The sequence below is a fragment of the Phaseolus vulgaris genome, chromosome 10, assembly GCF_051622355.1.
Source record: "Phaseolus vulgaris cultivar YP4 chromosome 10, ASM5162235v1, whole genome shotgun sequence".
In the NCBI taxonomy this organism is placed as follows: Eukaryota; Viridiplantae; Streptophyta; class Magnoliopsida; order Fabales; family Fabaceae; genus Phaseolus; species Phaseolus vulgaris.
The window spans coordinates 7,611,512-7,624,378 of NC_143507.1; the positions used below are offsets into that span (position 1 = coordinate 7,611,512).

The 12,867-nt window shown below is 32.3% G+C and overlaps 1 protein-coding gene across 1 annotated transcript; it reads right to left on the bottom strand.

Moving 5' to 3' along the window:
* Window positions 1-8,250: 8,250 nt before the first annotated feature.
* On the bottom strand, window positions 8,251-11,757 carry LOC137818917 (uncharacterized). Its single transcript, XM_068622573.2, has 5 exons — window positions 11,500-11,757; window positions 11,366-11,415; window positions 10,381-10,486; window positions 10,215-10,273; window positions 8,251-8,675 (listed from the first exon to the last, which is right to left on the bottom strand). Exons 1-5 carry the CDS (start codon window positions 11,593-11,595, stop codon window positions 8,624-8,626), a joined length of 363 nt encoding a protein of 120 aa, XP_068478674.1. The 5' UTR covers window positions 11,596-11,757; the 3' UTR covers window positions 8,251-8,623.
* Between the last annotated feature and the right edge of the window lie 1,110 nt (window positions 11,758-12,867).

Below are 12,867 nucleotides of genomic sequence, written 5' to 3' on the forward strand. Positions count from 1 at the left end.
TAAAAAAGTTTAAAAAATCATTATATTAATTATTGTAGATACCAATAATAATTTTTCTTACAAATTTTAAAAAGTAAAAAGAAACCTATAAATTATATAAATCGTAAAATGACACATAATTGTTTAATAGTTTATGGTCATCTACTCTTTCAGGATCATTTACTCTTTCAGGGGATATGATAAACCTATTGAGTAAAAAGTGTCTCATTTGGTGAAGTTATCTTGCATACCCATCTAATAGATTACATATTGTATCCTCTTATGGTGGAAGATATCTTACAAGGCAATTGTGTCTATTGTTGGGTAGTGAGTCTAAAGTGTTTCCACTACATTTAAGTGTCATATACACTTCTCTCGTGTCATAGATTTTGTGGATTAATACATAACATGATTCTAAGGGATTTCGTTATTATTACCGGACAAAATCATTATTAGACTTAATTACAGGAATATAATCACTATTAATGAGTCTATAATTAGACTTAATTATAGGAATATAATCACTATTAATGGGTCTATAATTAGTCTTAATTACCGATGTTATGTGAGAAAAAGAATCTGTACGGTTCTAATGCTATGGTTATATATATATATATATATATATATATATATATATCATTGCGATGTCCTATATATATATATATATATATATATATATCATTGCGATGAAGGACAGATTGAATAAAACAGAAAATATTCTTTCATGGTATTAGAGCACAAAACTCTGATACCGACAAACACAAAGCAAAGGCAACGGTGCACAACCATGGCAGATGCACCAGAAAAGAATAATGCCAACAAAGCAGAGCACGAAGGAGGAGGTGCTAAGAAGACCTACTCGCCATATGATCTCAACGCGAGTGACAATCCCGGAAACATAAGTCCAATTGCGCAGAGAAAATTACGACGAATGGGCAAGAGCGGAGAAAATGGGGCTTCATTGATGGAACACATATCCAAGATGAGGCACCCGACCTTGAAGATTGGTGGACCGTGCAGTCCATGATTGTCTCTTGGATTCTAAACACCATTGAACCAAGCTTACGATCCACAGTAGCATATGCTGAGACTGCACATAACTTGTGGGAAGACATTAAAGAAAGATTCTCGGTCGTGAATGGACCTAGAATTCAACAACTAAGTCGGACTTGTCAAGATGCAAGCAGGAGGGAATGGTGGTGGCAACTTACTTTGGAAAATTGAAGGTCCTTTGGGATGAGCTTGCTAACAGTGACAAAATTCCATCTTGTACGTGTGGTGGATGCAAGTGTGGGATTGGTACTCAGTTGGAAAAACGAAGGGAGGAGGAGAAGGTTCATCAACTCCTTATGGGGTTGGATGACGCAAGCTACGGGACAGTAAGATCAAACATTCTGGCCTCAGACCCATTGTCGTCTCTGAACCGCGTATATGCTATGTTGGTAAGAAGAAAGAGTGAGAATGATGGCCAAATCAACGGAAGAAAGGGGGTTGGTCGTGGGTCTCGCGATGCAGGCCAACTACAAAGAAAAAGGGCGTGGAGATATGGTAGAAAAATTAATGACGTGCAGTCATTGCGGTAAAAATGGTCACGACATGAAGGGATGCTTCCAATTGATCGGATATCCCGAATGGTGGGGTGACAGACCAAAAAGTGAAGGCAAATGGAACGGCAGGGGACGCCAAGGGATGCGAAACAAAGGTAACCCGACACGTGCAAATGTGGCACACGCTAGTGGAAGCAACAGTCAAGCCAACAATGACGACAAGAAACTTGAGATGGCAGGTCTGACCAAGGTACTGGTTGATGTGATCAGCAAACAAAAATCAAATGAATCAGAGAAAATGACTGGTAAGAGCATTTGGGATTTGTGGATTATTGACAGTGGGGCATCAAACCATATGACCGGGTCACTGGAAAATTTGAGTGAAAAGGAAACTATACAAGGGTGCCCCGTAGGGTTACCCGATGGTGAACGTGTTCTAGCTTGCGAACAGGGAACAGTGACTCTTGAAGAAGGACTTGAATTGAAAAATGTCCTTTATGTTCCCAAATTAAAATGCAATTTACTTTCAGTACCTCAATTGACGGATGAAGAAAATTGTGTTGTAACATTCACTGATAAATTGTGTATTATACAGGACCGCACTTCGAGGACGCTGATTGGAGCAGGTGAACGGAAAGATGGGCTTTATTGGTATCGTGGGGTACGGAAGACTCAAGCATGTCATGTCAAGATGGAAAATCAACTAGCACTTTGGCACCAAAGATTAGGACATCCGTCATTTAAGATTGTGCAAATGCTTCCTGATATAAGTGGGAAATGTACTCGTGATGAGTTGAATAAAGTTTGTGAAGTTTGTGAAAAATCGAAACAAACGAGAGATAAGTTTTTCTTAAGTGCGCATCAAGCTTTGAATATTTTTGATTTAATTCATTGTGACTTATGGGGTCCTTATAAAACTCCTTCATCCTGTGGTGCTTCATATTTTTTGACAATTGTGGATGATTGTTCATGGACAGTTTGGATCTATTTGTTAAAAGAAAAAACAGAGGTATCAGTGACTTTGAAAAAAAATTTCACACTCGTTGAGAGGCAATACAACAAATGTGTTAAAATTGTTCGCTCTGACAATGGAACCGAATTCATGTGTCTAAAACAATATTTCATTCAACAAGGTATCCTTCACCAAACTTCCTGTGTCGAGACCCCGCAACAAAATGGACGCGTCGAACGCAAGCATCGGCATATTCTGAATGTTGCTCGGTCATTACGGTTTCAAGGCAATCTTCCCATTAAATTTTGGGGGAATGCGTTTTGACTGCAGGCTACTTAATCAATCTCACACCATCCTCCATTCTAAAAGGAAAAACCCCTTATGAAGTGATCCATGGATGTGTACCCAGTTACGCGCACTTACGAGTATTTGGTTCATTATGTTATGCTCATAATCAAAATAGACAGCGGGATAAATTTGATAGTCGTAGCCGAAAATGTGTGTTTGTCGGGTATCCATATGGCCAAAAAGGATGGAAATTATTTGATTTGGAAACAGAAACTTTCTTTGTCTCTCGTGATGTACATTTTTTCGAAAATAAATTTCCATATTTTGAAGCCAAAAAGATGGACACTGCACCACCATTGCAAAACCCAATTATTGCCAACTCTTTAGAAACTGGAACGGACCCACATTTTCTTCATGAAGTTGCCTCCTCAAACCTAGATGAATGCATCGTCAACCAACCCATTGCATCTCCCATCCCAGCCAAGGAGGATGCTACCCTCACAGATGACTTCGACCACACTATCAACGACTTCGATCCGTGTATAGAAGCCTCGACGCTACCCGCGGATCCACCGCCGCGTCCGACGGAGACGGCGCCGTCGGTTTCTTCACCACCTCTGACGGCCGCGGTTCCCCTTGGGCGAGGGCATCGCGCGAAGCTGCCTTCCGTACGGTTACGCGATTTTGTCGCAACCACCACGATACCGTCAAGCCCCTCTGTTCCGTCACCTCCTTCAACAGAATCCTCAGGTGTTTCGTATCCTATACATGATTTTGTGAATTGTGATTCCTTTTCTAAACATCATCAAAGTTTTCTTGCCTCTTTACACACCGAGCAGGAACCCCTGTTCTTTTCTCAAGCGGTCCGAGAACCCCGGTGGCATGATGCTATGGCACAGGAGATTCATGCTCTCGAACTCAATGACACCTGGAAACTCACCGCTCTCCCTCCTGGAAAGAAGGCACTTGGGTGTAAATGGATCTACAAAATCAAATACAACTCGGATGGAACAATTGAAAGATTCAAGGCTCGATTGGTAATTCTTGGCAATCATCAAGTGGAGGGTTTGGATTACAACGAGACGTTTTCTCCTGTCGTAAAGACGGTAACCATTCGCACAACTCTAGCAGTAGCAGCCGCAAAAGATTGGAAGCTTCATCAGATGGACGTTCACAATGCGTTTCTCCATGGTGATCTTGATGATGAGGTTTATATGAAACTCCCTCCTGGCTTCCAAGAATCTCAACCAGGGGCAGTGAATATTCTTTCAGTTATATCTATGTATTATATATAGATACCTCGTGTAAATCATGACGAAGGTTGTTGTTATAAGTTTTTAGAGACTAAATGTGTATACATTGTGAGAAATCATTCACTTTACTAAGAGAGTAACAATTGAGTTGTAATTTCTAAAATTCTTCTTGAAATTTGGCACGCATGCTTGTAAATATTTCTTATTTTTACATATTTAGTTATCATTGTTTGTTGCACACATTAATCAATTAAATAAGGAGGTTAAAAGAAACAAGTTGGATGACCTTCAATCAAATGGATCACTTAGTAGTTGACTACTTATTTATTGACAAATTTGTTGTTGATTTGCAAGCACAGACTTATGCATTCTATTCGTGGAGTATAATTATGTAGGAATTTGTATCACTAATAAATTTTATTAGGAGAAAACTAGAAAATATGCATTCATATTACTTTTGTTAAGAAAGTAGAATTTAAATTTAACTTAACCTCACAAAATCAACTCTAAAATATGAAATTTTGCACCCATCTATGTGTGTGTGTGTGAGTGTGAGTGTGAGTGTGAGTGTGTGTGTATGTGCGTGTGTGCGTATGTGTGTCAAGTTGTACAAAATGTGACAACAATAACTATAGTAGAAGAGTTACAAGATTGTGGTCCCTTTTATACAACAAACTTCAATTGAATTAGATGATGAACAACCACTAAGTAGTCAAACTTTTTCAACATTTGTAAGCCCATTGCATTTTATTATTCATTAGACTTACACATATTGTTACTTATAATTTAACATGACCTAACCCCAGTATTTAGGTAACCGAAGAAAATCGTTACAGGATTGTACATTGTGGACCAATACATTTTGGACAGAGTTAATTTAAATTATCACCTATTGAATAGAGCAATTTGTACCTAGTTCATAAATAATGGTATCTCGTGAAAAAAACTAATAAGTTCTAAAGTAAAAAAAAAAAAAAAGAATTAGCCTAATAACATAAATGGTAAAAACTGGAACAAAATTAGCATGATCATTTTAATAATTCAATTTTGGAATTTTATAGTTTTAATGACACGCACTTAGGAAGTTGTTTGGATAGTTTTGTTTGGTTTCAAGGTACTAGAAGTAGAACCAACATTGTTACTGACATAACATGAAGGCGATTATAGAGTCCTACAAAGCATTTGATGAGATTTTAAAAGTTGTGTCAACGTCAAAGTTGATGAAGAAGACCTCCAAATTATAGTTGGAGAAACTTTTTTGTGGGTTTTGTTTCATTTAATGTTCTTAGAGTTCTTTTTTTGGTCTAATGATCTAGTTTACTTCATGTTGGTTATGTTAAACTGATATAAATCTAATCCTATTTTGGACATTGTAAATGTATTTGATATCAAACTTGGTTATTTGCCTTTATTTCAATATAAGACATGTGGGCCATAATTGTTGTCAATCACAAAAGCATTTGACTCACAAACTCCTTTATTTTTCAAAATCTTTTTTATTAGTTATTATAATTAGAAAAAAGACAAGAAATCACAAACATTTTTCTTTTTACACACTTTAAGAATCATACAAGAATTTCGTAAAAGAACGTATAAATATATTCATTTCAAAGAAATCGTTGTAACAAATTGAATAAATTCGTAACAACAATAAAATATGAGATTGAATCATGAGTTTTCAAATACTTACTTTTCATTAATTATATACATCCAACCATTACAAAACAATTTATATGAAGGAACACGAAACAATTAGTTTGTCCTAAACAACCAATCACTTCATTTATCATATTCATCCTATCACATTTCATATGCATTAACCCTATTACATTTCTTAATATATACAAACAAAACTATTATGCTCACCATTCAACTAACTACAATAGATAACATGAGATATTTTGCTTTCATCCTCTTTGTATTTAGTTACTTTTGCAACTATCAAATATTCTTCCTATGCTTCCAAAATCATTCTATCAACTTCATCAATCTTCTCATCATTCAAATTATCTCACTCAAAATAATTTTAATGCACATTCTTAAAAAAAACTAGTTCAAAAAATAAACAAAATGAAACACAATATTAAAAAAACCTAACTTTACCTTCCACTTTGGACACCCCCGAAAACAACCTTCCTAGGTTTCTTGTGTTTTGAGAAGTTACAAGCACTTTTTTATTTCAATTAAAGTACTTATCCACCTATGTATAATGAGTTATGTCGAGTTCATTGGCATTCTTCCATCCATCAACGACCTCATGTAACTTTAATAATTTTGTTTGTCCACCTCAACAAGACCATATTTTGATCTGGATCTATGAGTCCATAAAACTCATTGGGATAAGTAGTATTATTAAACCAGACAAAGCAACAAAAAGACACTAATATTTTCATTGTTTAACTATTTAACAACATGAAAAAACTATCTCTCCCTCCTCTCTATCTATTTAAGGGATCAAAGGTCAAAGAAGAATTAAAATAAACAAAAATAAAAACATTTGTCAACTCGTGACCATATTTTGATCACTTGATTTTATTAAAATACTCAAATAAAATTCACTAATAAAATTCACTTGATTCCATTAACAAACACATAATTAAAATGCATATACCTATTATCTAAGAGTATCCATTAAAGATAACTATTTAATATCAATCACATACTTCACCTACAAATATCGTATTCACCTTATATATGAATATTATTTAATATGATTTGAGGAAAAATAAGTGCAATTTTTCTAATTATAAGTTCAATTAAATTTAACAATTCCAAATGTGTATTTAAATAAAAAAAATACATATCATTTTGTTAAGGAGAAAGGAAATCAAAGAGAACTATAATTAAATAGAAAATTATAATTAAATACATAATTTTAATTACCGATTTTAGTTTACTAGGTATTAGAAATAATAAAGAATTCTTGCATATTTATTTCATTATCTCTTTCTCTTTATACACTATATATTTTATACAATCCCCTCACTTGTTCAATTTGGATTTTCACTATTCTAAAATGAATATTTTAGGTTGTAAAATAAACATTATTAATTTTACGAGACTATCAATAGCTAATATCAGGTTTACACATATCAAAATATTAAATGTTAATTTCTTATTATTATTTGACCCAACCCCACATAATACTTAGCTCCTATTAATTTAGTGTTAGAAAATAAGTTAGATAACTCTAACATGTGCTTTTATTAAAAAATTAAGATAGCATAGTGCAACTTTACTAAAGTACCCATTGTATTATTGATAGTGTATTTTAATATATTACTTGTTTTTGTTTAATAAATATATTATCTATTTTATATACTAGACATTTTAATATTTTCACATGGAAATATATTATTATTTACATTTTGTCTTCCATCTTTTTTTTCTTCATTTTAGTAAAATTATTACTGGAAATTTACACTTTGATTCTTGAAAATAATAAACACTCACAAAAATGATTAATTAGGAAACTTTAATAACTTTTCATGAGGAATTAAATCATATTTTTATATTGACAATCATTTAAAATCTAAAACATTTAATACATAAATCCATTAAATTTTTTTAAAAAAAATATAATCTTGGATGTAATACACACACTTAGTTTTTACCTTCCAAAACATAATTATTCAAGTTCTCAAAAATAAATCCCAAAATAGATAGTTAGATTCGTTGTCAAGATTCAATTCATGATTATGTGTATGAAAAAGCTCTTGAGATATCATATCACTAAGTCTCCAAAAGAAGAATTAGTTTATGTGTTTCAGTTGAATGATATTGCAAACTAAATTAAAATAAAAAGGAGTGCAAAAAGTAATACCTTCAGAAGAAGCAAAGCAACATACTTTCAATAGGACTGATACAACACCAGAACATTATTGAATAATCTAATGTCCAAACTCATTAAATTAAGTAACTGGCTTTTCATGTACTTAAAAACTGCATATCATAGAGAGCAAAAGACATAAAAAAAAATGATATATTGATAAATGGTATCAAAAGGACAAGCCAACAACCATATAATCTTCTTGTATACCAAGTTAATCCAAATGGACAACCAAATTGACACAGAACAACAATGTTTTGGGGCTTAAAGATTCACTCATACCTTTGCAGTAGATTACACTATCTTGTTTACATTTTGTTAATAATTATATTCAAAAGTATAAAAACATGATTTCTATCTGATTAACAATACAATATTTTTATACTCAAAATAGACAAAACATTTGATCATGATCACTGAGCTCTCACAGGGTAAATTTGTTTATTTGTAATGTTGGTTTTAAAGACCAAACAATAGTTTTTTTTTCAAAGGGAATTGGCACTTAAGGAGGATCAAAGGCATAAACTTTTTGCCCATTCCAATATCCCATCTCAAGTATTTGGGAGGTTAAGAGTATCTCTAGCTATACTCAAACCCTTTTTAGAGTAATTGCTCAAAATGCATTAAGGAGATGTCAGAGAAAGTAGAAACATATCAAGAAGCCAATAAGATTTCAGTAAGATAACCAGAAAGTGGCTTGTTGTGCCCTTGACTTGAGCAATGATCATTGGTGAATTAAAAGCTGAGAAGGTACAATTCAGAAATTTCACAATGATTAGTTGCTAAAGGCACCCTTCACACCCTCAAGGCTCTCCCCCAAGGACGACCTGAAAGGTAAACAAAAAATAATGCTTAGACTAAAAACTTCATCCACACATGCCATTTAGCTCTCTCAGCATATCAAGGTTCAATTATGTTAGCATTAAACTCAAAGTCGTCATCAGTTTTATTTTGAAATTGAATAGCCAATAATTATTATCTTTAATTCTAGTTTTGAATGTCATTTATACTATGATTTTAAATGTAATTTATAGTATAGGTTTTATGTGAGAGAAAGTAGAATTTGAGAAGTCTATTGTGAGACTACTTAGAGAGATTGTATTTTCATTTGAAAAGCAACAGTGGAATAAAAGTTATATTCTCTGTTCACAAGAATAACTTGTTCTGCTTTGTTTTCCCTTTATTTTGCTGTCTACCTTCTATTCCTCAACACCAACAAATTATAATAAGTTTTTTAACATGTATATACTGAAAAGGAAAATAAAATTGATTAAAAAGGTAAACATGAATCAAACATGTTTTCTTATTTAACTTCAAACCAATTACTCTTATTGCCTGTCATCCAACAACCTATATCAACACTACAACTAGAATCAATGACACTTCAAATCTCTGTCCATTTTACCCAAAACAGCACTGTAGAAAAGAAACCAATAAATTTTCTAGCCTGAAGCCAAGGATGATGTTAATCTATTGTTTCCACTCTGAGCAAAACATTCAAGTTCTCATCGACAACCTAAAAATATCTGTTAAATTTCGCCAGACAGTTGAAGTTCTTTATTATAATAATTATCACGCATATATTGCTGTTACTGATTATACATCAACCCAAGATAACTTCTCAACAAGTGCTGGTAGGAGAAGAAAATGAAAAAGTAAAATGAATCAAACTTCTTTTTAAGTTAGAATCAACTTATGCACTTCAACATTTTTAAAAGCTTCACTGTTTATCTACTCCAAAAGTTGAAGTGCATAACTTGATTTTAACTTTGGGGGAAAGTTTTATTTATTTTACCTCCCTTTTTCTTCTCTTATAACTGTTTATGAAAAAGTTTATCCAGATTGAGACTATTATTTTGCTTATTTTACCTCCCTCATCAATGTCCCTTGCCAATCTGGCCTGTTCTTGCAACTATAAATAATTCCCTCTGGCTATATCCTCTCTGCACAAACATATCAGGGTCCTTCAATTTATACTAGCCCTCCAAAATCAGATAAAACTTCAAAGTAACGATATATGACTTTCCTAAGAAACAATGATCTTCTGAGGTCCATTTTTCACTATCCCTACTTTCAATAGTCAACGTATCAACACATGGATCCCAACCAAACAATAAAACTAAAGTTAACTAATAAAAGTGATTCATGATCCAACTTATTTACTTCCCTAGGCTCTCCGTTGACTACTTGGCTTAATCATACAAGCAAATTATGTGTCCTATTTACAGATTTGGGAATTCAATGATATGTTACAATAATGGAAAAAGGGCCACAACTAAATGTAAAATCAAAGTCCATGCACTGCAAAACTTCAACCCTTCCAATATAAAAAATTCCAAGCATCGAGTTGCACAAACTATACGTACTTATGCATGCAGTATTTGTACTCTTGACTGCGAGTTAAGTCTTTTTCTCCCTCTTCAAGCTACAAGAAAAAAAAAATTCAATTCAATTGAAAAAGGTATCTGAACTCTATTGAAAAAGGTATCTGAACTCTATTGAAAAAGGTATCACACGAAGAAATTTCCTCACCGGGTCACTCTCATAGATGAGCTCATAACAAGCTGGTGAAAGGCATCGCAGAGCACAATTCTCCCTTGCTATCGCTGATGATTTGCACGACCAACCCCACAACCCACTAACCACCAAAAAGAAATAATCATAAATGTAGATCAATAGTTTCCAAACATCACACATACTCTACAAAATTCATTAAATTTCCAAAAAAAAAATCCACCCTAGAACACCAAACAACAACAACAAAGAATAGCACTGAACTAGAAACAGATATGGTTCAACTATAATGGTAAAAGAAATGAGTCAACAAGGATGAATATGTATCAACAACAGTTGCTGAACATCACAAAAATTCTACAACCCAATTAAATATCCACGAAATAAGAACCAGACCAGAAACAGCAAAACCAAGTGCACTTGACTATAGATATCAGCATAGCTGTGAACACGCTTTCAATTATAATGGTAAATAGGTTAATAACAAATTTAGTAAATATACAATGTAGTCCTGAAAATATGTTACTTGCTATGGTCCTCCAAACACCAAAGTTTCTGTTTATACAAATTAGTCCTCAAAATTCTCAACTTGCTATCAAATTCACTCTACACAAATTGCTGTCAAATTAACTCTTACCAGATTCTCAAACTGCTATCAAATTCACTCTACCCAAATTGTCAACTTGCTATCAATTCAGTCTACCCAAATTCTCAACTTGCTATTGAGTTCACTCTACCCTAATTCTCAACTTGCTACTAAATTCACTACCCAAATTGTCAAATTGACATCAAATTTACCCAACACAAATTATGAACTTGCTCTCAATTTCAAAGTCACTCTACCCATATTCTCAACTACCTAACAAGTTCATCCCTTTGGATACGAATTTTGCATAGACAAAACTTTTGGGACCAATACAACAAGTGTAACATCGTTAAGCATGAAAATGTAATTCACTCTAAAAGACATTCTACAACCCAATTCCTTATATTTTTTACGAACCCGTCGATATCAGCGTAGCACTGCATCTTGTTCTTCCTGACTTCGGAATCCTGCCAGATACCCAGATATTAAAATCAGTCGAAAAACGAAAAGGGTAACAGAAAACACAAAAAGAAAGAGGGATAGAGGCTTACGGAGATTGGGTGAGAAGACTTGGCAAGGAGTGTTGGGCAAAAGAGTGAGGATATTAAGAGAAGAGATAGGAAGAAATTTGGTGTCGGAATCAGCATTCTGAAAGTGATTGTTATGTGAAAATCAAAGAACAATGAAACAATTCAACTTTGATGAGAAGAACCAAAGCTAAATCAATCATGCAGTGACAGTGGCTAAATGCGCTATTCCTCAAATCAGTTTCACATTAACAACATCTTTTGCAGTACAATGTTTTACCCATTATGTAGGATCATTTGTAATTATTAATAATGAAAAATTTTCAATCATTTTTTTAGTATACACATTTTAATTTACAAAAAAATACTTATCATCTATGTACCACACACACGAATACAAATACTCTTAGACCCACGGACACAAAAATACGTATAATTTTTAAAATGTAAAACACGGAAATACGAATTTATATATTATATAATTATAAATTATATAAATTGATAATAAATATTTATGTGGATAAGTATGTTTCAGACTTTGTTGGAAGCAAGGAAGATGCTTTTCATGACTAGTTCAAAAGAATTTATTCCTTATTTTTATAATTATAATAAAAATTTATACAATAAATTTGAGTTTTTAGAAAATTATTGTATTTATCCATTTTAAAATGGTGTTAGAATTATCAGAAATTGAATAAATATTTTTTGAATTGAACATTTCACCAATAAGAGTTCTTCGAGTGTCATATGAGTGGCGACACCAATACGTGTGTCTGATCTCATAGTTTATCATAAATGATAATTATTTGTTATTTTAATAATAAAAAAGAATTTTTGTAACCATTTTTAATGCATACATTTTTATCAATACATTTTATAATTATCTTTAATTATTATGTAATTGCAATATTATAAAAGTTGATAAAAATATTTCTTTTTGTAATTATTTGTTATTTTTTATATTAATTTTTTTATAACTTTATTTCAATAATTATTTTATTTTATGTTAATAAATATTGTAATATCTATTTTTTGAGTTTTATTTTTATTTTTTATTACCATAAAAATAAATAAATACACAACAGTGTAGATAAGTATTTCCAGTAGTTATTATAAAGAAGGGGTACTATAGTATATTACTTTACTTTCTTTTTAGATATTAGTGCAGATTAATATGATACATTAGTCATATTTATAATAAAATGGAAAAATTAAATATGCCAAATACATGATTTTTGTACTATAACGAAGGTGTGATAAGTATATATGAAAATTATATGTTATAATAATTTATTTTCTTTTTCTTTAATATAGAATTACTTAAAATTGATATTTTTTTAAAATTTCTTATGTTTTAATTTTACATCAATAAAAAAACTAAACTTAATTTAA

Coding starts and splice junctions, on each gene's coding strand:
- LOC137818917 (XM_068622573.2), bottom strand. CDS start 11,595: ATGCTGATTCCGACACCAAATTTCTTCCTATCTCTTCTCTTAATATCC. Junction 10,487..11,365: donor TGCTACGCTGATATCGACGG/GTTCGTAAAAAA, acceptor TTTGGTGGTTAG/TGGGTTGTGGGGTTGGTCGT. Junction 8,676..10,214: donor TACAAATACTGCATGCATAA/GTACGTATAGTT, acceptor TTTACCTTTCAG/GTCGTCCTTGGGGGAGAGCC.